The 26,484-nt window shown below is 38.1% G+C and overlaps 1 protein-coding gene across 2 annotated transcripts; it reads left to right on the top strand.

The window, feature by feature from the left end:
• The first annotated feature begins 3,957 nt into the window (after positions 1 to 3,957).
• On the top strand, positions 3,958 to 24,614 carry LOC134789687 (Bardet-Biedl syndrome 5 protein homolog). 2 transcript variants are annotated; one of them, XM_063760293.1, is made up of 8 exons: positions 3,958 to 4,108; positions 10,125 to 10,273; positions 10,720 to 10,816; positions 11,160 to 11,240; positions 13,237 to 13,327; positions 22,742 to 22,888; positions 23,760 to 23,948; positions 24,364 to 24,614. In XM_063760293.1, the coding sequence occupies exons 1-8, from the start codon at positions 4,044 to 4,046 to the stop codon at positions 24,586 to 24,588; spliced, it is 1,044 nt and encodes a 347-aa protein (XP_063616363.1). In that variant the 5' UTR covers positions 3,958 to 4,043; the 3' UTR covers positions 24,589 to 24,614. The 2 variants fall into 2 exon arrangements, with proteins under 2 accessions (XP_063616363.1, XP_063616372.1); XM_063760302.1 differs by lacking the exons at positions 3,958 to 4,108; positions 10,125 to 10,273 and adding an exon at positions 10,331 to 10,414.
• Positions 24,615 to 26,484: the final 1,870 nt, after the last annotated feature.

Genomic DNA, 26,484 nt, shown 5'->3' with positions numbered 1-26,484 from the left:
TTGTTGGGCTCTTAAATTAGCATTTCAGAAATAAGTAAAAAAATACGTTAAAAGATAATGATTAGGTACTATATTCAGAAATTCGTGAAATATAAAAGGTAACAAAAAGTTACGTAATATTAAGATATAAATATTTTCATAATACATATGAATACATACACTGATATGGCAAATGGTTACAAGTTGTTATTACATCTATCCGGTTATCGGACATTTTTTGCTTCACAGCTCCGCGCAGCGTTCTTGGTCACCGGGAAACTAGTTTGGATTGGATATGCGGCAGATACGTGCCCTTCTGAGCTTTTTCCAAGAAATCATATGACGGCCCAGGATTATATTATTATCTCACGCTCAAGCCATCTGCTGATTCACTTTCTAAAACAAAATAGTCACAAATTAAACAATATAATCTATCTTCCTAATTACTAACGTCGCTAATTCCTAGGGTCTAAATTTACCAGCTTAAACAATGTGGGGTTTTACATCTATGTTGAATTTTGATTATAATTTCGGACGCGATATAGCGTCCGCGGGAATTACGGGGATAGTAAGATTAAATTATTATATTTGAATTTGGTAATTAGCACGCTCATTTTTATTTAAAAATTAATATATTTCTTACCTTGAAATTATCGCTGTTTCTGGTTTACTACTACGGTTTCCACACACACATTAGGGCTTTCCATAATCCGGATAAGAATTGTTGATGAAGTCGCCATTGCCGGATACATACAGCAAGGAAGGAAGAGAGACAACGGTTTAAATCTAACTAAGTCTGTGCGAAGACGCATTTAGATATGTTGCTCGTACATATGAATAGTTTTTATTTATAAAATTAATAGGTAAATAAATATAATATTTCAAGTGAATAAATTGTTTTATATGAAAATTGATATTTTTGCGTTAAATGACTTAAATGACAGCATTGACATTACAGACTTTTGTCTTGTCTATGTTCTTACCGGCCAGACCCAAATCAAGGCCTAATCAAAGAGGCCTATTGACAAAGATTTTTTTTTAATTTTATCAAGGAGGGTAGAGGCACGTCTACCCTTCATAGATTTTATGAACATAGACAAAGACAAACTGAAATAGATAATATTTAAAATAAATAATACTTTACATATGACTTTGAATTACGAATCAAAATATATTTGATAAAATTAATTGGATTTGTTCCTAGAAATCGTATAGACAAAGCCAATGTTGCTGTAGTAAAATATTTTTATGGTAATTACTGGCAATCTTGCTCTAGGAACGGAGCACACATGTACAATTATGAAGGGTCACGTCATTCCAAGGAAGTCAATAGGCCTGGGTACGTATGCTAAGAAAAAACGGTTTAAATCTATTATCTACATATGAGAATAAAACTAGAACATAAAAACTATCGCTTTCGATGCGTATTAAATTTACAATAAGGAAAAGAAATTTTCATAACAATCTTCATTTGACGACTTCGATCATTTCTCGGGAACTCTCGGTTGCTTTCGTTTGGCGGTGCTACAGATTAGACCAAATAATCCGTAAGTTAAAGTAAACTAAATTATGTTTGTCATGTTGGTATACAGGTATTTCTGAGTTTTTTTACACGAAGTAAAATAAAAAGTGCTGCCAACCTCAACCTTAGTCCATAGCCCATATAATTATGCCATTTATGACATATCAATCAAATTAATATTATCGTATGGTTATCGTGTTAATAATTTGTATTTTATTGTTTTAAATTTCTTTATGAGTTATTATTATTCAGATTGATTTTCATGGCTCGGCAAACATTGTCATTCGTCCAGGGAAAGGGCTACCGAGATGAGCCAAAAATACAAAGTTATAGAATGGGAGACGAGCGTACTTGGGACAACAAAATGGGAGACGCCCGATGGCGAGAGCTATCGCAAGATCGCAAGAAACATGACGTGATCTGGTATCGGAGGCCAGGTGAGTCCTTTGGATCGTTGCGTCACCTTAGCCGTAGTAATGTTAAGATCCAGAAAGGGAAATGGGGACTACCTACGTTTATATGAAAAGGCGATTTATGGGTGGTGGTCGTCCATATTCGTGGCTTAAAGCGGAAAATAAGTAATCTAATGAACGTTTTTGCAACTAGGCTTACAACAATAAGTAATAATTTTATGTTAAAACAAGTTTTAAATAAATACCTACGTACGTTATAACAAATTTTCGAATTAAGTTATCCAAATAACGGCTACCTACTTGACAAATAAGAAATCCTTATCACAGTTATAAACCCTGGCAGGGATACATAATAATGTCGGTATTTAACTAAACATAAGACAAACTCTTTATTTCATTTACGCGAGCGGAGCTGCGGGCCCGTCTAGTATAATATAAATTCCATAGTAGCAAAATCGTGTTGACAGTTCGAATAAAGAAACTGATTTGACTAGTAGCTCCTAGTGAGTATTATATTCTTTGACTAGTAGTCAAATACCCTACTGCTACCTAATAATATTTTACGTTAGCTTGCTATTTTAGAATAAACTGTAAGCCGAATTACTACTACTACACTACGACTACGTACTACTACTGCTACTATTTGATTTAAAATTTCATGCCAATTTTTTGCACATTAAGCACTTTAACAAAACCTTTCAGAAGTTACTTTTTTATCGTGACGGTCCGAACTTCGCGTTTGAAAAATGAAATATGAAATATTCTTAACTTTATATGTAAGTGCGAAGTATGGCTAAAATGTAATTTGTTTGTGGAATTTAATTTCGATAAGAAAAAGACAACAATATTACAGGCTACATTTCTCTAGAGTTTTTAAAGATTTCTTTACTAAATGTAAACTTAAAATATCTGGGAGACCGAGCTTTGCTCGGAAAACATATAAAAACTCAAAAATGCGCGTTTTCCCAGAGATAAGGCCTAGCTAGATCTATTCGCCCCAGTAAACCTCCATATAGCAGATTCCATCGAAATTGTTAGAGACGTTTCCGAGATCCCCGAAATATATATATATATATATATATATATATACATATTTAATTACACAAACGGGTCTACCGCGATATAATTTCATTATTTTTACCTTTAATTCCGACGTTTCAGCTAGACCCGTAGACAGACCCGTTTGTGTAATTAAATATGTGTACAAAACGCGAGAGTTTAAAGTGTTATATATATATATATATATATATATATATATATATATATATATATATGTATAAATAAATAAATAAATATAAGTACAAGAATTGCTCGTTTAAAGGTATAAGACATAAGCTTAAAAGCAATTTATTTTAATACAATGCTTATAAAAACGTGCCGTGAATAGGTATGTGAAGGTTTGGCTCTGTCATCCTTTGTCGTTCAACAAAGCATGCTTCAGCCTGCTACAACTAAACAATGAAAAATACTTCAACATGAATAAAAAGCTTGTATAGCATGCGTTAGGTTTTTATGATGAAAAAATATGTCAGTACGTAGGTAATGTAAATATGTATTAAGGTCAACCGAGGTAACTGCGTCTCTTGTGTTAAATGCGTCTGAAGATATCTTTGAAACGCAACATATTATAACTGTTATAGCCGTCTACATTAAAAGTTCAGTGACCACAATTCGAACACGGAGGGTTTTTAGTTTTGGCCTAAGGTTCGGTTTCGGCCGAAACATGATTTTCGTGCCAAAACCGATACTTCGGTCGGACACTTATTAAAAATTACATTCCCAGACAAGGTAAGTTGCACCGCTTTTTAACTTATCGGCCCGATTTTTTCTTAGATTACACCTCTACCACAATCCTTAACTCTCTACTATAACATAACAAGCACCACGCACCAAACTGAGCCCAAAGACTTAGGTATTGTTAAGTAGTAGCAATTACAGTCAAATGTAAGATTAACAATAATACCTTCTAACTAAAATAATGCTTATTTCAGTTTCAAAACACACAACATCCACATCACAGAAAACGCTAACTCAAACAGCGCGTTGCCACGGCAACGGACAACGAAACAAACGAATGTTATTTAACCTTAACAGTGTTATTAATTTAGTAGCTTTGTCACTAATTAACCATGAGTAAAACTAAGAGTGGGGCTCTGTGGGAGGATAGGGAAGTGTTATTCGATTTGCCTTTCGCGTAAGTCTCTTTGTATGGTTTATGTTTGTTTGTACCGTGTTGAAGGCTGTATTATTAGATATATGTGACCAAAATAAACTATTTCAAAAGCTGAGTTACACGTATTTTCCACGGAGGCGCCATGTCTGTAATTTTCGGTACAAAATAGTCTGCCGATTTTTGCGGGGGAGGGGCATGTAAATTGTATACGTAACGTAGAACGTAGAAATAGCCATGTCAGTTAAGATAAACGTCAGTCCATACAATGTGTATGACCATTGGCCGCCTATTTTCGACAGAGGGAAACGCCTGCTAATGGCTACTCCGTTTGGTTATAATAATATGTGACGTTCCACGGGAAAAGGTACCTTATGAGGGTTTCTAGTTTCGGAGATATTAAATGTTTTGTAAAGAGGTGAAAAAATGCTCAATTTTTTTTTATTGTGTGATCTGAAACCTTAATGCGTAACGTTTGTTTACCTGTTTTTATTTTTGTTATAAGTTAGTTATAAGCCTAGTAATGTCGTCTCAGAGTTTAGTAGAAAAGGTACCTTATGGAAAAAAGATTGAAAATTCCCAAAAAAACTAGTCAATACGGGAAAAGAAGTTTGGTAGAGAACTGTATTAGCATTCTGCAAAACTAATTTGATAATTTCAGTTCTGGTTGGGGCGCCTCGCAAATATTATAACCGTACATAGACCGACATCACAAATCCAAGTAGACTGCTATTATACCAAAGTTACTCTCGTCAAGTCTTTCTTAACTAGAATAATCTTCATTTGGTTTGGTCGCATGCAGTAAATCAGCCATTGGTTTGCTGAAAAATGCCAATACCCGACGCATTACCTTATGGAATATCTGAGGTCATTGAACCTCAATGCCGCTTATCTTCAATAGCAACCGAAATATATTATTGATAAGAAATAGACGATTTATACCATCTTAACCCCAAAATATTATTAGTTTATCCTAACTGTTCCATCATCATCATGCCTCATCATGTAACTTGACCACAAGGTACCTTTTCATTACATACAAATTATGGGTCTTTTTTAAGATTATTATGACGAAGAACTAATTAAATTGGGGGCAGTTTAATGTAAATTAATATTTTCTATTCATAAAAGATAAACTATAATATGATTGATATTTTGTAGTGAAGTATTATTAGATTTATTTCCATAAGGTACCTTTTCGTAAATGTATGGAGCAAATACTGTTATTATTATGTAAGTTTAAAGTGGCATATGGGGTTAAATATAGTATTTAGTTGGGGTTTTAGGATTTATTTCATTTGAATGACAGAATTTCTTTCATATGTGCTCAGAAAAATTGATTGTGTGTCACATTAAAAGTAAAAATATTCAATTTTGTGATTTTATATGAAAAAGTCAGAAAATACATTTTCACCTCTAAATCGGTATTGTTTTTTGCTTAAACTGTCTGTCAGTGTCGTTTTCTAATAGATAAAATTTAAATCTTGAGAGCTCATTGCAATCAATCGTGAAAATGAAATAAAACTTTATTTTCAAGAGATTGGTTAGTATACACATAAATCAGTCGATATCAAAAGTTTCTATTTGCATTACAGAACAAGTCGCAATATTTTTTTAATCTCAGATATATAAGGCATTATTATTTGTAGTCAACTATGTAACTTACTTCAGGAACATAGTTTTTTAGGCGGCTAAACTTAAAACTTCTCTATCGTAAAGTTGCTCATTTCACAACATTATTTTCAAAAAATCATATCTCTGTAACTACGCAACCTAGAAGGTTGATCTTTTGTGTTATCGATAGGTTATTTATTGTAGATTACTGGGGTATGCATAACTCCATACCCGCCATAAGGTACCTTTGACCGTGGGACGTCACATATGAGTTACATCCTCTAAGTCTAGATACGATATTATGGACTAGATATGTCAGTGTCAAAAGTGACGTTTTTGGTCGACGTATCTTAAACTTCGAATCGGGCTATTACAATAATTGAATTAAAACAATAGTACATTACTACAGAGGCTGGGAAGTAAGGGGTTGCCAGCCGAATGCATATAGACGGCCGAACGTAGTGAGGCCGGATAGTTATAAGGCCGACAACCCCTTTTCACGCCGAGGTATGTATAGTGCTTTTCTTAAACATGCAATGAAATAATAATAAAAATTGATGATGATGATTGTTTCATGTCCTAATGTGATAGGTTATTCAGTGCGTGGGGTTCATAAGGGGAACGAAAATTTTATTATTTTTGCGCTACGACGCACGGTTTAAGAGCATTATAAAGTATTTTTAGTCTTTTTTTAATAATAATTAGGGGTTTCTTACAGAGGAACGAACATTTTATTATTTTTGCGCTACGACGCATGGTTTAGGAGATACAGCCCTATAATTTTTTTATTTGTTTTTTTTTTCTTTTCTTGTGTTTTTTTTAAATAATTAGAGGTTTCCGAAAGGGGAACGAAAATTTGATTATTTTTGCGCTACGACGTACGGTTTAGGTGATACAGCATTATAAAGTTTTTTTTTATTTATTTTTTCTTTTTTGTGTTTTTTTTTTAATATTAATTAAGGGTTTCTTACAGAGAAACGAACATTTGATTATTTTTGCGCTACGACGTACGGTTTAGGAGATACAGACAGCTTATAAAGTATTTTTTGTTATATTTTTTTTCTTTTTTGTGCTTTTTTTTAAAATATTAATAAAGGTTTCTTGCAGAGGAACGAACATTTTATTATTTTTGCGCTACGACGCATGGTTTAGGAGATACAGCCCTATAAATATTGTTTTTTGCCTTTTTCCTTTTTTTTCTTTTCTTGTGTTTTTTTAAATGTTATTAAGGGGATTCCTAAAGGGGAACGAAAATTTGATTATTTTTGCGCTACGACGCACGGTTTAGGAGATACAGCATTATAAAGTTTTTTTTTGTTATTTTTTTTTTCTTTTTTGTGTGTTTTGTTTTTAATATTAATTAAGGGTTTCTTACAGAGGAACGAACATTTTACTATTTTTGCGCTGCGACGCACGGTTTAGGAGATACAGCCCTATAAAGATAAAAAAAAAGAAATCGTACCATAAACCATAAAGCATAAACTGCCTATAGTTTTTTTTTAAAGCGGTGCGATAGTGTGTTATCACTTTAATGGCTGAATGCCACGATGGTGTGTCACACATATCTGTGAAATAGAAATTAAAAAAAAAATTACTTCCCGGCCTAGGCCTTAAATTTTGTATGAAATTCCTTTACAGTTCTCTGGAGTTGCTGCGCCCTAAACGTGATACTTCGAAGCCTGATATAACGCCCGGAGTGACGACATTTCATTGCATGTTTGAGAAAAACTTATTATCTACAAAATCTTCTCCTGTAACTTATGATACTTAAACGCAAACGTTTGTTAAAACTATCAACATTACCTAGATGCCGTATTTTTGGGCCAACTTGTAGGGGGAAGCGGGGCAGCTTGGTACACCTTTTTTTGAAATCGATTTTGGGCCCCAAAATGAACTCCAAATACATTTTTTTAATACTTAGTAGATGACAAATTTACTAAGGTATACAAAGTATATAATTTTTTGTTAAATTTATGGCAAGTAAAAGAGATATATGGATTTTAACAAAAAATGGGATTTGTTCAATTGTGCCCCATCTGCAGGGCACTTTGATACATTACATGGGACACTTTGATACATCATTTTGGGGTACTTTGGCACGTGAATCAAAGTGCCTCGTAAGTGTTTCGAACTGCCCCCCAGAGCACACTTTACAGATCAACTCAGTTAGCTGACCAGTAGTAAACTTTTAAAACATTATAAAACCTCTATTAAGTGCAGTGTTATTAGAACATACTACAGTTATTAAGCAGCAGGTGCACTAATACTACAAAAAACAACTTTTAATGAAATCAGTGTCAGTTTTTGACAAACAGCTACTTTGGTTATTTTAACTTTTCTTTGTCAATTTTTTTTTCTTTGTACGTTCGCACTATTCAGTAAAAAGATTTGAAAAAAAAAATTACAACAAAAAAACTGGCAGGGGCACTTAGATACACTAGAGGGGCACTTTGATATGTCCAAAACTGCCCCAATCTTTATTGTACCAAAGTACCCCAATGGTCAAATAATTTAAAAATAATTTATTAAAAATATACTATTTAGTATTACTTTAAAATAATAAGCTAACCCTATTACTGAATAAACGCACTAAGCGCTCATTATGATGTTCATCCGGTAAAGTCTAAAATTTCGCACCACGACTCGATAAAAAAATCAGAATTTATTTACTATGCGACCGCGGAAACACGTTTTCACGCACCAAGCGGCAACGGTTGTCAGGAGAGATGTGCCCTTGTGCCGAAGCTCGTACCTCACTCACACATACAAAGCCACGTTTTAGTGTTGCAGGAGGTGAACATAAGTTTTTAGTTAAGGAATTAGTGTGGGTGTTCAAAACTGCCCCTTGTGCCTATCTACCCCGCTTCCCCCTATTACTTTTTGAGGTTTTATTTTGAGAAGGGTTGTCTGAGGTTTTATTCTGGCCACAGGAACAGAAGTTCGGAATCGTCGTTATTGTATAGACAAAACTTTAGCTCACTTTTCAAACTATGCAATATAACACTAACCCTTGTTTCCAAGTTTTGCCTATGGGTATTGTTTGCCAAATTGATACAAATTATCAATTGTTCTTGATAATATCTAAGATTCCTGTAGTTTGGTATTTGAATAGTCTGTTTAATAATTTATAGTAAATTGTCTAGACAGATATGCGACAATCTTAATATTTTTTTATACAATTAAATAAATTATTCATTAAATATTTTTTTATAGCATATGTTTTTCGAGTGAGTTCTAAGTCTAACTATGGAAAAAAAATAGTATGTCAAACAACTTTGCCAGTAAAAAAAGGCGCGAAATTCAAATTTTCTATGGGACAATAACCCATAGACTAGGAATCCTCTAGACGGAGTTTATTGCAATTATTTCATGAAACCGATGCTGCCAAAAATACGGGGGTACGGGGGACGAGGTGAGCAAGGTCCCGTGCCGTGATTGGTCCGTTCAAAGACACGGACGTCACACAAAGACACTTTCGACTAGAAAATGGAGTAAAACTACCGTATGCGTGGCAGAGGGGGTAGAGCTACTATGCTCAGTTTGGAGGATGTCTTGTCTGTGCAATCAATAACCCTTCGCGCCTATTTTTTTTTTAAATTGCCTCTTTTTCCTACTGACGGAAACAGCTTGACAGACTATATGTTCTATATGTATCAGTATTTATTGTCCACCCGACAAAAGGACAATATTATTATAGTAGTTCGTAAAACCACACCTCGGACACTGACGATCAAATGTATGAAACAAACTCGTTCCGACGCACACAGTCTAAGCTCGTGTAGGTGAACGCGTACCATGCTTGTGTGAGTGAGATAAGGCGTGCTAGGGTTCCCGCCATTTTGTTGTCAAGTTCGATGACCTCAATGACTCAAAACTCATTGCGCGTATTAGGAAGAAATAAGAATCGTATTATGCTGTAAGGTGGGCTCTAGCTCGATTTATACAATAATTTCCTATTTTGAATCAGTATAAACGAAGTAACAAAATTTTTGTAAGGAAATTCAGGCCACCAAAATATTACGTAAGTTGAAAACATGATTTTTTGTTCATATAGATATATTGTGTTGTTTTCAGTGTTACTGATAGGTTTTGTAAATATTTGTTTAATATTTGAATATTTTACGTGGCCTCCGCTCTGCGCACCGCGTCGTCACGTCCTTGCCAGCCGGTAACTGTGAGGTAACCGAGAGCGGGTGGGCGGCACTTTCAACGGGAGGCAGGGAGTGTCCATACTGTACGTTAGTACTCTTTATTATACTTATAACAAAGGTGTGACACAAAAAAATTGTCTTAATAATTGTCTGCGCTTTGGAATATAATTTACGTAGAAATTGAAATGGGAAGGTCCTATTATGAGATAAAAAAATCCCTAGACTTTTAATTTATAAACAAGAGGTTTTAAATCTTGCTAAACTTTGCGTTGCAGCTACCTAAAACTGCGTTCGGGCGAGAAGATCTTCGACAGAATCGAGCCAGTAGAGGACACTAAAGGCAATACAGGCACCAAGGGCCGTATGGTGGTCACCAATCTACGACTCATTTGGCATTCTTTATCATCCCCTAGGATCAATTTGTGTAAGTATTAACTGATAATATAAAAATTATGACAGAATTGAGTTATGATACCAAAAGGCACCACAGACAACAAGGGCTGTATGATGCTCACCAATCTACGACTCATTTGGCATTCTTTATCATCCCCTAGGATCAATTTGTGTACGTATTACTATCAGTTAAAAGATTTATCATTGTTCCGCGGCTCACTCTAATAGGTAAAAACGAGGCTCCCACACTTACCCCCTTATTCATTTTCATAAAAACTTTACGGGCCTGATTTAGTTAAATTATGTTTTATCCCTTTCAAACATACATAAGTCAATATGACAGATAAAGACAATCGATTATTAGCTAATTGAGGTTTGTAGCGCGTTTATGAATACTTAAGGTTTAGTCGCTAGTAGCTTGGTAGCGGCCCGCTACCAAGTCGGCCTCTATATTGTTCATGTGTGCATTGGTTTCAGCTGTGGGTCTAAACTGCATAATCTCCACCAGCACCAAAGTGGTAAACTCCGGTCTCCGCGGCACCACACAAGCCCTTTATCTACTCGCTGCATACAGGTAGTGTAAGAGTGTCTTTAGGATTCAAGGACAGACTCTAGAGTAGATCTAAGGCTACTTTACACCGAGTTGGCAGTGAAAAAGTGCACTAACAGGTCTAATGGTACCTACTAGGTGGGCGCTTACGATGGTGCTTTGATTTAATGCTTCAATATTTTGTCGCTTGCCAAGTCAGTGTAAACTTAGCTGCTAAAACTCTTTTGGCAAAATTGACGTGCGCCGCAAAAATACTCGAATACAATGTCGACTCACGACTCAAAAGACTCTGAAGTTTTTAAAAGCGCAGTGTGCTAAGACTGAGTCGCGTTCAGCGAATTTAAACTTTTAAAAACTCTTTATACAGATCCAGCCGTTACGAGTTCATCTTCACCAACTTGGCTCCGAACTGCGTGAGGCACTACACGTCCGTCGCAGGTGTACACAAGTAAGGCCTTCCTTCTCCTATTAGACCTTTTTAACTTTTAATTTGATTTTAGCTCTGTTATGGATGACTGTCAGCTCAGCCTTTGCCTGCCACAAAAGCGTACCTCGATGAAACGCTATGCGTCTATGGTTTTAAGAGGAGCTTGGCTAGAGTCGGACCAAGAAAAGTCTGCAGCGGATTTGATAGCCCACGCAATCCAAGTGTTATTTATACGTCATAATTTCATAGAAGTTTGACGTTTAAAATAACACTTGCACTGCGTGGGCTATCTGGGTCAAAGTTTGTTTCCCATAAAGTTTTAAGTCATAATTTATTGTTTGTCATATTATCGTTACTCATAAAACTGAAACCGTTACCTATTCAGAATTTTCGTAAGGTTATTCTATAGATAGGTTAGGTTAGGTTAGGTTTGTTTTATGGCAATCCTGAAAAGTTACGCGTTCCTGAGAAAAACCAATTATGACTAACGAAAATTCGGACAAACAATACATTATGACTTAAAACTATTTGGGAAACAATAGAGATAGGCATGTTTGTGTTTCCTAGTTATTAATGTAAAAAGTTCGTATAGATCTTCAAAAGGGTCGTGATAAAATCCACAAGGAAAATATTCCCAAAAAAGACACAAAAGACGTTGAAATTGGAATCGGCATTATCGCTAAGGACGAGTGAAAACGACGTTCTTCAGATATTCTTTGAGTAGTGAAGTCAAACAAACAATCTGTCAAAAGCAGAGCTATAAGTACATGTCTCGGCTTTTGTGGCCTACTCACAGGGACCTTTTTTAGGTACCAAAGAATTTACCCCCTGTACAGTTACAAACACGAATAGTAGGCGGTTAACTTTTCATTTTACTATACGGTTAATCGTATTGTGTTAAAGATATTTTGTTTTGCTAACTTGGCTGACTTATGTAGGTACTTTGCCGTGTGTGTAGGTACCTACTTATTAGGTATTATTCGTGTTTTGTTTGCAAATTTACACTTGACTCAGCGTCTCGACAACTCCTTTTATTTTAACTTTATTTAGCTCTAACCCACATAGCAAACCCTATTAAACTACCTTAAGAAGTTAAAGTTAGCTTACATAAAATAAAACAACACATCCAAAGAGAAATTACGACGCCTACACAAAACTTCATAGCATTTACGTAGGAAGCAACACAACAGGCGCTTGTCTGTAATAGTGAAGAGAGAAAAGTATGTTTGCGTCAAGCCAGAAAGCCTTACTTAGCTCCACTTGCACCATCCCATTAATCCAGAGTTAGCCGGTTAAACCGTTAACCCAATGTCAAATTGTACTGGTAACCATGGTAACTCCAGGTTTAACAGGTTACCCCGGGTTAGTACGATGGTGCAAGTGGCGGTAGTGAGTCTTTTTTATTACTTTTACCTGCAATATTATCCACAAATCAGTATTTTTAAACCGTATGCGTATCAATCAATAGACTATGTACAGTAAGCTGCAGATACCTGACCCCCTGCATAGAAACTTGTTTGTAGGGGGTCAGTTATCTTATCTCTGCATCTGACAGTCAGATGCATAGTATGTCAGTTTACATAGATATATGGCTTATTAGACATAATCATTGGACTATTTGAGGTAATTTCAATTGTAACGATGTTTCCTCTTAGAATCTAGATCTAGGTTATTTGTAAGCTAAAACTGACTGGGGCACTTTTTAGTTGATATATTTATTAGTGATATCGTCTATTAGCCTGAATTTTAAGCAAATGCTTAAAAAGGTTGGTTTACTTTACTCCATTAACTATGTTAATATTCCATTACTTTCAAAGTTACGTTGTAACATGGATCATTTTTTACCTTATACTTACTCTGCTTAAGATATTGTAATAGCGCTGAATTTCCTTATAAACTAACAAGAGATTCAAAAGGCATTTATATGTATGTGAATTGATTGAGTTATGTCACGATATTTTTGGCCGTTGCGGTCCAAGGGTTAACGGTTCTTGATATTTAAAGCGTTTTTTTGCAGGGCGTATGTAGCTTCAAGACCTTACCGTGACCTGAAACTGCGCAGTGCCATCATTCACAATAAACAGCTCAGCATACTGCCGTTAGAGAGGGTAAGTACGTTTCATCATCATCAGATTATATACACTCTTGGGGGGTATGTCTTGCTATACGCAAACTCACTTTGACAGTAGAAAAAAGCGCGAAATACAAATTTTCTAAGGTAGGACTACCAATCGAGCCAATTTTTAACATGTCCATACTAACTGACCCATTTTTCACAATGTTGTACCCCATCCCCTCCCCTCCCACCTCGCGTCCGGGTTTTGTGTACCCGTCTCCGGGGCCCTGTTCTCGTGTTATACGGAACCGGATTTGTGGCCCGTTCGGAACGGGTAATTAGGTTCCGTGTGATTAAGGTCCGTGTACCCGTGTTACCCGTGTGACCGGATCCACGGATATTAATTACATAAGGGTCCGGACCGGACCGTTCTCTACGTACCTATAGTGACGATCGGACGCGTTCTTTATAAGAGCGAAGAATGAAATGTTTATAACGAACAAAAACACATTACCAATAACAAGCAAAAAAAAACCGGCCAAGTGCGAGTCGGACTCGCGTATTAAGGGTTCCGTACATTAAGTCCGACTCGCGCTTGACTGCACATTTCTAATAGGTTTTCCTGTCGTCTATAGGTAAAGAACTATTTTGTGTATTCAGACGGACATACATACAGACGCACGAGTGATCCTATAAGAGCGCTCTTACAAGAAAAGTCGAAATAATGCAAAATTGATGATACTAGTCGACGAAATTCAGGACTTTGCGCTCATTATTAGAAACAATGAGTACTTGTTCCAGTAAAAGCGTCTTCTTATCTTTATAAATATCGTTGTAAATATTAGAAAAAGGACTTATTAAATTAGTAATGATTTTTTTTCTGATGGTCGTTTCCGAAAAACCCCGTGAAGCACTGAATGGCGAGCTCTTATTTGGAAATGTTGAGAATTTTACTCTGCTAAACCTGGCTATTTTGTATTACTAATACCCTGTACTTTAGGCATATCAAACTATATTTTTCCTACATACCTTTGAGAAAGAGAAAATCAAAGTAAAACGAACTCGATTTTCTCTCCGAAACAAGTGTCAATTCCTACGAAAATCTACTTAATATCGAAGTCATTTTCATACTCAAGTAATCTGCAACGTTTGCTTATACTGTTGGTATACATTAGTGTTTATGAAATTCTACTATAATTTTTTGGCAATTTTTTGAAAACTACTCTATATTACCGATGACGCGCGCTGCGCCAGCTCAGTGCCGCGGCAGAGCTTGTAGAGGCAGGACGTGTGTCGGTCGACTCCGCACATTTTCAACGGCGACGACGAGGTTTTTTATCATTGTGTGCGGCGGGCGCCGTGTAAAACGCTATACTGTGTGCGTGTAAACCGCAACGAGAGACTTTGATCCTAGCACTGTTTTTATAGTATTATAATTTATAATGGTACAGTTTAATAAACTACCGGACAGGATTAAAAATATTTGAAACGACCTGACATTCTATATGTATTTATTTGACTCAAGATAGTACTCAGGGTCTGATGATGGAGCCGGAAGGTGGTCACCGGTACCAATCAACCATGCAACTAAACCACTTCGTGTTTAGGCTCGTTTTATTCATCTCAACAAGATCTTTGACACAAGATAGTACTCAGGGTCTGATGATGGAGCCGGAAGGTGGTCACCGGTACCAATCAACCATGCAACTAAACCACTTCGTGTTTGGGCTCGTTTGATTCGGCTCAACAAGATCTTTGACTTAAGATAGTACTCAGGGTCTGATGATGGAGCCGGAAGGTGGTCACCAGTACCAATCAACAATGCAACTAAACCACTTCGTGTTTAGGCTCGTTTTATTCGTCTCAACAAGATCTTTGACTTAAGATAGTACTCAGGGTCTGATGATGGAGCCGGAAGGTGGTCACCGGTACCAATCAACCATGCAACTAAACCACTTCGTGTTTGGGCTCGTTTGATTCGTCTCAACAAGATCTTTGGCACAAGATAATACTCAGGGTCTGATGATGGAGCCGGAAGGTGGTCACCGGTACCAATCAACCATGCAACTAAACCACTTCGTGTTTAGGCTCGTTTGATTCGTCTCAACAAGATCTTTGACACAAGATAGTACTCAGGGTCTGATGATGGAGCCGGCAGGTGGTCACCGGTACCAATCAACCATGCCACTAAACCACTTCGTGTTTAGGCTCGTTTTATTCGTTTCTATAAGATCTTTGACACAAGATAGTACTCAGGGTCTGATGTTGGAGCCGGAAGGTGGTCACCGGTACCAATCAACCATGCAACTACACCACTTCGTGTTTAGGCTCGTTTGATTCGTCTCAACAAGACCTTAGACACAAGATAGTACTCAGGATCTGATGATGGAGCTGGAAGGTGGCCACGGGTAACAGTCTACCATGTAACTGAACCACTTCGTGTTTGGGCTCGTTTGATTTGTCGCAACAAGATCTTTGACACAAGGTAGTACTGAGGGTCTGATGATGGATCCGGAAGGTGGTGACCGGTACCAATCAACCATGCAACTAAACCACTTCGTGTTTGGCTTCGTTCGATTCGTCGCAACAAGATCTTTGACACAAGTTAGTACTCAGGGTCTGATGATGGAGCTGGACTGTGGCCACGGGTACCAGTCTACCATGTAACTGAACCACTTCGTGTTTGGGCTCGTTTGATTCCTCGCAATAAGATGTTTGAGACAAGATACTACTCAGGGTCTGATGATGCAGCTGATGATGATTGACAGGTACCCGTCGCCACCTTCGCGCTCCATCATCAGACCCTGAGTACTACCTTGTGTCAAAGATCTTGTTGAGATGAATAAAACGTGCCTAAACACGAAATGGTTTAGTTGCATGGTTGATTGGTACCGGTGACCACCTTCCGGCTCCAACATCAGACCCTGAGTACTATCTTGTGTCAAAGATCTTGTTGAAACGAATAAAACGAGCCTAAACACGAAGTGGTTTAGTTGCATGGTTGATTGGTACCGGTGACCACCTTCCAGCTCCATCATCAGACTCTGAGTATCACCTAGTGTCAAAGATCTTGTTGAGACGAATCAAACGATCCTAAACACGATGTTGTTTAGTTGCATGGTTGATTGGTAATGGTACCTTCCAGCTCCATCATCAGACCCTGAGTACTGTCTTGTGTCAAAGATCTTGTTGAGACGAATCAAACGAGCCCAAACACGAAGTTGTTTAGTTACATGATAGACTGGTACCCGTGGCCACCTTCCAGCTCCATCATCAGACCCTGTGTATCTTCAGTGTCAAAGATCTTGTTGAGACGAATCAAACGAGCCTAATCATGTTACTACATGGTTGATTGGTATCCGTGACCACCTTAATCATCATCAGATCCTCAGTACCAGTTCGTTTTTAAACCCTCGTTGATACAAACTTTACAACCTATAGGTACCAAATGCAATGACGAAACATGTAAATAAGCGAGTAGGTACCTATAATTTCTTTCGAGTAATATACCTTCATAAGTACGAGTATGGGGCTATTCATAAATTACGTCGTTTCAAATGGGAGGAGTGGGGGGGGGGGGGGGTCTGGACATCGGATGATGGTAACATGACGTAGGAGGAAACAGATTCATCCGAAGCTTGATTTTTGGATGATTTGAGGGGTGGGGGGGGTCAAAAATCGTCAAAAATAGATGACGTAATTTATGAACAGCCCCTATGTACATTTGCACTGCATTTAGTATTTTCGTACTTACCAAATAACAGTTTTAGAACTTTAAAAGTTAAGTACAGTTAGTTTTGTTATGGTTGATTTCAATATGCTTCGCGAAGGATCAAGAATGTTTAATCCATCATTGTAGTGCGAGTGTGGTAGAAGGGATCGGCGTACTGAGCTCGCACGGCCTGCCGCAGCGCGTAAAATACCTAAACTCGCTCAACGCCGAAATGTAATAGCGCTCTTAACGGCTGAACAAAAGAAGATACGATGTGAGATTTCGAAGTCTAATCTTGACAAATATCAAACTGATCCCGAAACATTTTTGCGTCGGTTTGTAACCATGGACGAGTCTTGGATCCACCATTTCGATCCTGAGACCAAACAGCAATCCATGACCTGGAAGCGAGCGTCTTCCCCTACACCGAAGAAATTCAAGGTAGCAAGCTCCGCTGGTAAGGTCATGGCTTCAGTGTTTTGGGATGCTGAGGGAGTCATAATGATCGAATACCTGGAAAAGGGAACCACTATTACGGGCTCCTACTACGCTGACCAAATACGCAGATTGAGAGAGGCAATCAAAGAAAAGCGGCGGGGTAAACTTCGAGCTGGCATCCTGTTCCACCAGGACAACGCACCACCCCACAAGGCCGGCGTTGCGATGGCTGCCATCCGTGATTCAGGGTTCGAATTGCTGGAACACCCCCCATATTCGCCAGACCTAGCCCCCAGCGACTTTTATCTCTTTCCACGGCTGAAGGAAGATCTTAGAGGCAACAAATTTTTGAATGATGGCGAGGTAATGGCCGCTGTGGAGGCATTTTTGGAGGGTCAAGAAAAAGATTTTTTTTTTAATGGAATTCGTGGTCTGGAGAAACGATGGTCTAAGTGTGTAGACTTGGAAGGAGATTACGTAGAAAAATAAATTATTTTATTTAACATTTTATGTGTCTTTCATACTGATTATCATTACTTTTGGATCACCCCTCGTATATCAAGATAAAATTGAGAGCCCTAAATAAACTTTCAAGAGCGGATATCTCAAAAACTATTCAACATATCGAAAAAATTGACTGAATAAACTTGTAACAAATTAAATTAACTTTCATTTTGTATAAGTGGCCATGTCGCTGAGATGCATAGTTTCCGAGATATAATCGAAAAACGGGAAAATGGGACCTTCAAAGCCCCCTCTCTCCCCCCCGCTCAAGGGCTACGGCCGGGGACTTTTGATATGTTCACCTCCTAACTTGTCAAACCGAGTTACGGAGTCAAAAATTGTGTTCCGAGCATTTCCCTCTACAACTTTTAGAGCATTCGTTGCCTGACCTAAGTAGCTTATTGAATTTCTTTAAAAACTTTTCTGTAAAAGGTTGACGGGTGTTGGGTGTTTATATGGTTTCGGTCGATTTTTAGGGTTCCGTACCTCAAAAGGAAAAAACGGAACCCTTATAGGATCACTCGTGCGTCTGTCTGTCTGTCTGTCTGTCCGTCTGTCACAGCCGATTTTCTCCGGAACTACTGGACCAATCAAGTTGAAATTTGGTACACATATGTAAGTTTGTGACCCGAATACGGACATGTAACGTAAACAAATGAATTTTAAACATGGGGGCCACTTTTGGGGGGTAAATGAAAAAATGAAAAAAAAATTTTTTCAAACTATATCATGTTACATATCAAATAAAAGAGCTTATTGTAAAGATTTCAAATAATTTTTTTTTATAATTTTCGAATCAACAGTTTAGAAGTTATTCAAGAAAATAGGCAAAAAATGACCATTCCCCCCCCCTTATCTCCGAAACTACTAAGGCTTAAAATTTGAAAAAAATACATAAAATAGGTCTATACCTATAGATGACAGGAAAACCTATTAGAAATGTACAGTCAAGCGTGAGTCGGACTTAATTACAGTTTTTAATCCGACCCCTACGGATTTTTTAAAGAGGTCCCATCCCTTCTCTGTATGAAATCCTGGATTCGCGCCTGGTTGGGACTAAAAGTAAAATTGCGTTTGTATATCGAAAAATTTTCGCGCTCGCTTCGCTCGCGTTTTCAATAACTTTAGAAGGTATGATAAAAGTGACATTCGGGTGGCGACTGCAGCAACATTACTCTGTTGCAACGTTACTGCTGCAGTACTGTCAACTTCCGTGATAAAATGATGTGACTGATTTCCATACTAAAAGTAAAAATTTACAACTGTCTATCATATTGCGTTTTTATATCGAAAAATTTCCGCACTCGCTTCGCTCGCGTTTCTATTACTTTCTAAGCTATGATAAAGGTGACATTCGGGTGGCGACTGCAACAGCATTAGGTACTCTGTTGCAACATTACTGCTGCGGCACTGTCAATTTTCGTGATAAAATGATGTGACTGATTTCCATTCTCAGCTGTAACGCGGCAATGAACTTCTCTCAATTTACCAAAAAATCAATGTAATCTTGATGACCCGAGGGAGAGGGGGCACCTAGAAATCCTTAGGGCATCAACATATCTTAATCCGGCACTGATTGTTAAAAATTGTGTAATATACGGAATCCTTGGAACGCGAGTCCGACTCGCACTTGGCCGGTTTTATCATTTGCATTGCCCATGATGACTTACTAGAATTACGAGCACACGAGACACTAATAGTAGTTTGACAAACCTTGGTTTTCAAGAGGTATTTTATATTGACATTTGCTGTCACAAATTTGCTGTCAGATTTAGTCGCAAACCGCACGCAAAGTGCACACAAATGTGTCGACACCTTGTTACGGAAAAGTGTAGACACGGCGACGACACTTTGTTTCGAAACAATTCTAGACACATTGTGTGGACTCTGTTACGACACATCTGACATTTAGTTACCACTTTGTGATTCTGCGACTGGAATGGTTATATGGGTAAACAATAGCGGTACTAAACTACTTATACATTCACGAAATCGGTATCTGCATAACTTGATTGTTAGTAAACTAACCTGGAAAATAATCTCAAAATCACCGAAACATTTATGTACAGTCACCTGCAATAATATGTTACGTCATTATCGCCAACTTTGCCTCCAGGGAAACTTTGCCCAAAACGACAATTTTAAACAAATTCGTTAATGTAGAAAAAATTATAATAGTTATGGCCACCCTGCTATTTTTAGTAGAAAATAGGTTATATTTCTGACAAAACTATATACCAAACTTGTGCATAACTTGACTTGGGAATTTTGAGTTTGAGCGAGTTGCCTAATATAGGGTATATTTCGGCGGGCAAAAAAATTATAAATAATGAATGCAAGTAGAAAAAATTGAGAACCCTTTGACAAATATTTCCGGGTTTGAGTTATAACACATGAAGCATAGATTATGTCTATTGAGATTTAAACTAAAAAGGCCTAAATACACAAAAGTTTTAGCGGTGGGCAAAGTAATCCGGTAATTTGGCATCCATACCAACATTGCCCACCACCAAAAACGGATTAGGGTTGTCACTTTCATCTAATTTACCCAACTTCGCAAGTAAAAGAAGGTTATGTTTGTACACTTAAATAAGTTTATAAATATATACTGTATTTATTTGTCTTATTATCCTTTATTTAGATGTTTTATCCCGTTAACGAATGAAAAACACAACAAAAATCATATTATTAAACTATTGTAACAGATTTTCTCAAAAGTGACAACCCTAGCCTTTGTAAAATGCTTAGGCGAGCCTTATTTGGAAATGGGCAAAAACGGGTAGGCAACTTTGCCCAGCAAATTTATTTAAAAGTTTTTACACTTATGTGCTAAGTTATTAACAGGGAATGGTAGGATTGCCCAAAACCTTTAAGTGATCCTTAGACATCATCATCATACGAGCTGTATTTGAATACCAAATTGACGTGGGCAATGTTGGCAAAAACCCCGGATATCTTTGCCCGCCCTCTAAAACGCAAAAAAATGGGTAAAAACACGATAAAAAATATGTTTTTTTCAAATAAACTGATGCGTTTGATCACAATGGACGTGCTGAGCAAAAAAAGTCATATGATGTAAAGTTTTTTCAGAAATTCGTTTTAAAAAAAACCGGCCAAGTGCGAGTCGAACTCGCGTTCCAAGGATTCCGTATATTACACAATTTTTAACAATCAGTGCCGGATTAAGATATGTTGATGCCCTAAGGATTTCTAGGTGCCCCCTCTCCCTCGGGTCATCAAGATTACATTGATTTTTTGGTAAATTGAGAGAAGTTCATTGCCGCGTTACAGCTGAGAATGGAAATCAGTCACATCATTTTATCACGAAAATTGACAGTGCCGCAGCAGTAATGTTGCAACAGAGTACCTAATGCTGTTGCAGTCGCCACCCGAATGTCACCTTTATCATAGCTTAGAAAGTAATAGAAACGCGAGCGAAGCGAGTGCGGAAATTTTTCGATATAAAAACGCAATATGATAGACAGTTGTAAATTTTTACTTTTAGTATGGAAATCAGTCACATCATTTTATCACGGAAGTTGACAGTACTGCAGCAGTAACGTTGCAACAGAGTAATGTTGCTGCAGTCGCCACCCGAATGTCACTTTTATCATACCTTCTAAAGTTATTGAAAACGCGAGCGAAGCGAGCGCGAAAATTTTTCGATATACAAACGCAATTTTACTTTTAGTCCCAACCAGGCGCGAATCCAGGATTTCATACAGAGAAGGGATGGGACCTCTTTAAAAAATCCGTAGGGGTCGGATTAAAAACTGTAATTAAGTCCGACTCACGCTTGACTGTACATTTCTAATAGGTTTTCCTGTCATCTATAGGTATAGACCTATTTTATGTATTTTTTTCAAATTTTAAGCCTTAGTAGTTTCGGAGATAAGGGGGGGGGGAATGGTCATTTTTTGCCTATTTTCTTGAATAACTTCTAAACTGTTGATTCGAAAATTATAAAAAAAAATTATTTGAAATCTTTACAATAAGCTCTTTTATTTGATATGTAACATGATATAGTTTGAAAAAATTTTTTTTTCATTTTTTCATTTACCCCCCAAAAGTGGCCCCCATGTTTAAAATTCATTTGTTTACGTTACATGTCCGTATTCGGGTCACAAACTTACATATGTGTACCAAATTTCAACTTGATTGGTCCAGTAGTTCCGGAGAAAATCGGCTGTGACAGACGGACAGACAGACAGACAGACAGACAGACAGACAGACGCACGAGTGATCCTATAAGGGTTCCGTTTTTTCCTTTTGAGGTACGGAACCCTAAAAACAGAAAACACTAGGTCCGGAGCCGAACGCACAACACGGGCACGGACTTTGACGGGTTCATGTAGTTCGGACGCTTAGCACCGCCGGGGCTAAGAACACGGACGCACGGGTTGGCGTGTAGCACGGATATCGGGAGCCCTAGGACGTTCCCTAATTGCGGCCTTTAGTATGTTGTTGGACGTTGGATCTAGTCTTACACATCCCGTCTCAGCCTCTTTTCCTAGTCTTATCAAATGCCGCAGTCTATTATCGGTGACGTTTGGACAGGCCAATAGATATGAATAAATGAGTTTTGCTAGCGAAAAAAGAGTCGCTCATCATCACATTTGGTTTAATTTGAAATCACGGTCACCAAGTGTCCCCTAGGGATCAACCCTTCCCCGGTTCGCCTAATACTAATAAGTAGTTCTCGAGATATTTACAGACAAACGAACAATCGTACGATAATGGTTCCTTTTTACCTTTTTGGTTGTCTTTTTTCGTATCAAAAATTAAATGTTTGTCAAAAATATTATTTTCCAGATTTGTCTGAACGAGCACAGCATCTGGAACCTGTCCAGCGAGTCCGGCAACCTCGGCACTATGGTGGTCACCAACGTAAGGGTGGTGTGGTACGCGGACATTAACGACTCCTTCAACGTATCCTTACCCTACTTAACCATTGATAACGTGAGTATTAGGTGGTTATCACACATTGGCAATTTCGTCATATGTACAGTCACCTGCAATAATATGTTACACAACAAAGGCCGCAAAAATATCTGACACGATCTTAGTTGTAGATCCATAAGAGCGTGTCACATATTTTTGCGGCCTTCGAAGAGTAACATACTATTGCAGGTGACTGTACACTTCGGTCCAGGCATTCATATATTTATTTAAACTTTCACGATTTTTACACATTATCAAATTGTACGCGATTAAGTCCCGTTGTACAATTTTAATAATTCATATATTTTCCGTCAGATATAATATAGCATACGAAGATGAACTTACATGCAACCTGCAACAGCATTAATTTCTGAAGTCTAGGTATCACACCGTACACATTTCACATTACACTTAATAGTATAGGTACCTACTTGGTACCTACGCAATTTTCTCACACCACGCCAAAAATACTTCATTTGAAAACTTACAGTGTTTGTTATATTCTGTATGTTAAAAAACATGCCATTAAAACTAAAATATCACAATTTGACTTATTTACTGACAGTCAACCAACAATGCTACTGATTTAGTATATTTTTCATCAGACGATAAAGAGGTTGAGGTTGTACTTATAGCAAAATATCAGCAAGTCAGATTTGGTTAGAGTCTGTGCGGAAAGAGAAGAGTCGTGGAATGTATGGGGCCCAATGGGCCCAATACATTCTACGACTCTTCTCTTTACGCACAGACTCTAATCTGAATCGGGTATTTATTTATTAGTTAACTTCAAGTTGCTCGCAGGATGCTCTGACAAGAGCATTGAAAATGGGTCTAATTCCATGGAAAGTTTATTGTTTTTGGCTTGCTCACACATAAAACTGCATTTCAGATCTCAACTCGCGACTCAAAATTTGGCGAGGCTCTTGTAATATCGGCGCGTCAAAGTAGCGGCGGTTACGTTCTGGGCTTCCGGGCAGACCCGAAGGAAAGACTATACTCTTTGAGAGACGAGCTGAAGGAATTACACCGAGCTTACAGCGAGAGACCTGTGTTTGGAGTTGAGATGAACTGGAATGAGGTGAGTTGATCTTTTCCTTGTCGTTTCACTCTTAACAAAAGTTGGCAAGGTGTTTAACACATCGACATCCTTCTTCGATGGATGCATTCCTTTTGCATTCGTCTGGCGGTGCCGCCCAGCAGTCGCGTTCGGCGGCGGCGGTCGGACGCGGCAGCCGGGTCGCGGCAGCGTCTTGCCGAATGCTATCTTAAAGGAGCCCACAGCCGTTTACTGAAACGCAGCTATGTTTTCCTGTGTATATCCAAAAAGAGGGATGTAATAGTCAGTTTAAGGTTTTCTCCCGCAGGTTTTACGAAACTAACCTAACTCACCCAATAGACCATCTTCTACGATCACGCCCAAAATTCACCATCACAAGATTCAACCATAAAATCACCCGCTATAATCTCTGGACTGGATCATGTATTATTTGCAGCAACCCTCAGAACCGCCAAGAGACGACATCGAAGAGCTGCAGGAAATCGGCGAACCACGTGGCGAGATGGGCCCCAACCTCTACCTCGCGTCCCAGCTGGCCCAGAACAAGCCTGATGATGAAATACGGCCGGTTTACAGCGCATATCTCGGGCTGGCCATAGAGCCTTTGAAGGAGGGGTTCACGCTGAAAAGTCTATTTGAAGTTCAGACCAGCTCTTCATAGAACTGTTCAATTTTGTCGGTTATGTTATGATACTTAGAATGGCCTCGTTGTATAAAATTTAATACATAAAAATTTATAATTATATGGACTTATTATTTATTTATTTAAACTTTATTGCACAAAAGAAAACTTATCGTACAAAAGGCGGACTTAATGCCAAAAGCATTCTCTACCAGTCAACCTTAAGGCAAAGCAGAGAGATTGTGGGCGGTGCTACTAATCACTAAAGCTAATCTGAAATTTAACATACCTACATATACAGGGTGGTCCAGAAGTCCGTTAACATTTGAATTTGCCGCTGTGTCAGTTTTGGCGGGCGGAGGGGAGTGCGGGATATGTCAAATGAAAGAGCAGCCATTAGGAATTTAGTACGATGGCGTCCTTTACCGGAGAACAACGTGCGTTTTGTGTCCGCGAGTATTACCGAAACCACGATTCTGCAACTGTGGCCAAGAGAAAATTTTGCAATAATTACAATGTACGCAATAATAATTTTGCCCCATCTGTTAAAAAATGGGTTCAGAAGTTCGAAACGACGGGTTCGACATTAAATATGCCTAGATCCGGCCGGCCAAGAACGTCGCGTGACCCTGAAACCGTAGAGCGTGTTCGAGCGTCAGTTCAAGGTCATCCTGATCTCTCAACTCGGAAGCGTTCTACAGTCTTAGACGTATCCAAATCGACTTTAAACAGAATTTTGCACCATGATCTACACCTGCATCCGTATAAAATACAAATTATACAGGAATTGAAGCCTGATGATTCTGAGAAAAGGCTCGCCTTTGCTGATGAAATGCTTGGTAGGTTTCGGGAGTATAACAACATATTCTTCTCAGATGAGGCACATTTTCACCTTAATGGCCACGTCAACAGGCAAAACTGCAGCTACTGGAGTGACAGTAACCCGCAACTAAAGCATCAAAGGCCATTACACTCGCCCAAGGTAACTGTGTGGGCAGCAATTTCTGCCACGGGAATAATTGGTCCCTATTTTTATGAAGATTGTCGACAACGTCCCATAACTGTAAATACAGTGCGTTATGTTGAAATGCTGCAAAATTTTTTTGCTCCTGCACTGCAAAACTTTAAGGGCTTCAACAAGCGGACTTGGTTTCAGCAAGATGGTGCAACTTGTCACACCTCTAATGATGCTCTTGCCGCCGTCCGGGAATTGTTTGGAGAAAAAGTGATCTCTAAAAGAGGTAACATAAATTGGCCACCACGAAGCCCAGACTTATCCCCAATGGATTTTTATCTATGGGGATATCTCAAAAGTAAAGTTTATATCAGCAACCCGAGTACCATAGAAGAATTAAAAGAAAATATTCGCAATTACTCAGAACACTTTGCGGGCAGTGATGAAAAATTTCCAATCTGGATTGATTGAATGCCAGGACAGGAAAGGGTTGCATTTAGATAGCGTTATTTTTAAAAAGTAAAACCCCAATCTGTGTACTTTCATAGTAAATAAACGTTTTTATACTATCCACATGTTTTATTATTCAAAACGACTTCTCAAATGTTAACGGACTTCTGGACCACCCTGTATATATATACCTACATAATATACTACATACAATTAATATAATATACTTAATACACATAATACATACAATAAATAAACTATATAAACTAATTTAACACTACTAGGAATCTTTCATTCGAACAGCAAAGAAAGACCGAACAGATTTCTTGAACGCAAATTTATTTGGGGCATTTTTGATATTCAGGGGAAGTACGTTCCAAAGGCGCGCCACCTGTACGCAGAACGAGTTTGACATGAACCCAGATCGATGGTAGGGGGATGGACAAAGACATATTGCCAGAAGAGCGGAGCTGGCGGTCGCGAGAAACACCATAAAACTGAAAGAGCGACTTGAGATACACAGGAGAAAG

Source organism: Cydia splendana, chromosome 1 (genome assembly GCF_910591565.1).
Source record: "Cydia splendana chromosome 1, ilCydSple1.2, whole genome shotgun sequence".
In the NCBI taxonomy this organism is placed as follows: Eukaryota; Metazoa; Arthropoda; class Insecta; order Lepidoptera; family Tortricidae; genus Cydia; species Cydia splendana.
Note: the sequence above shows the minus strand (reverse complement) of the source record. Positions and strands in the feature narration are given on the sequence as shown.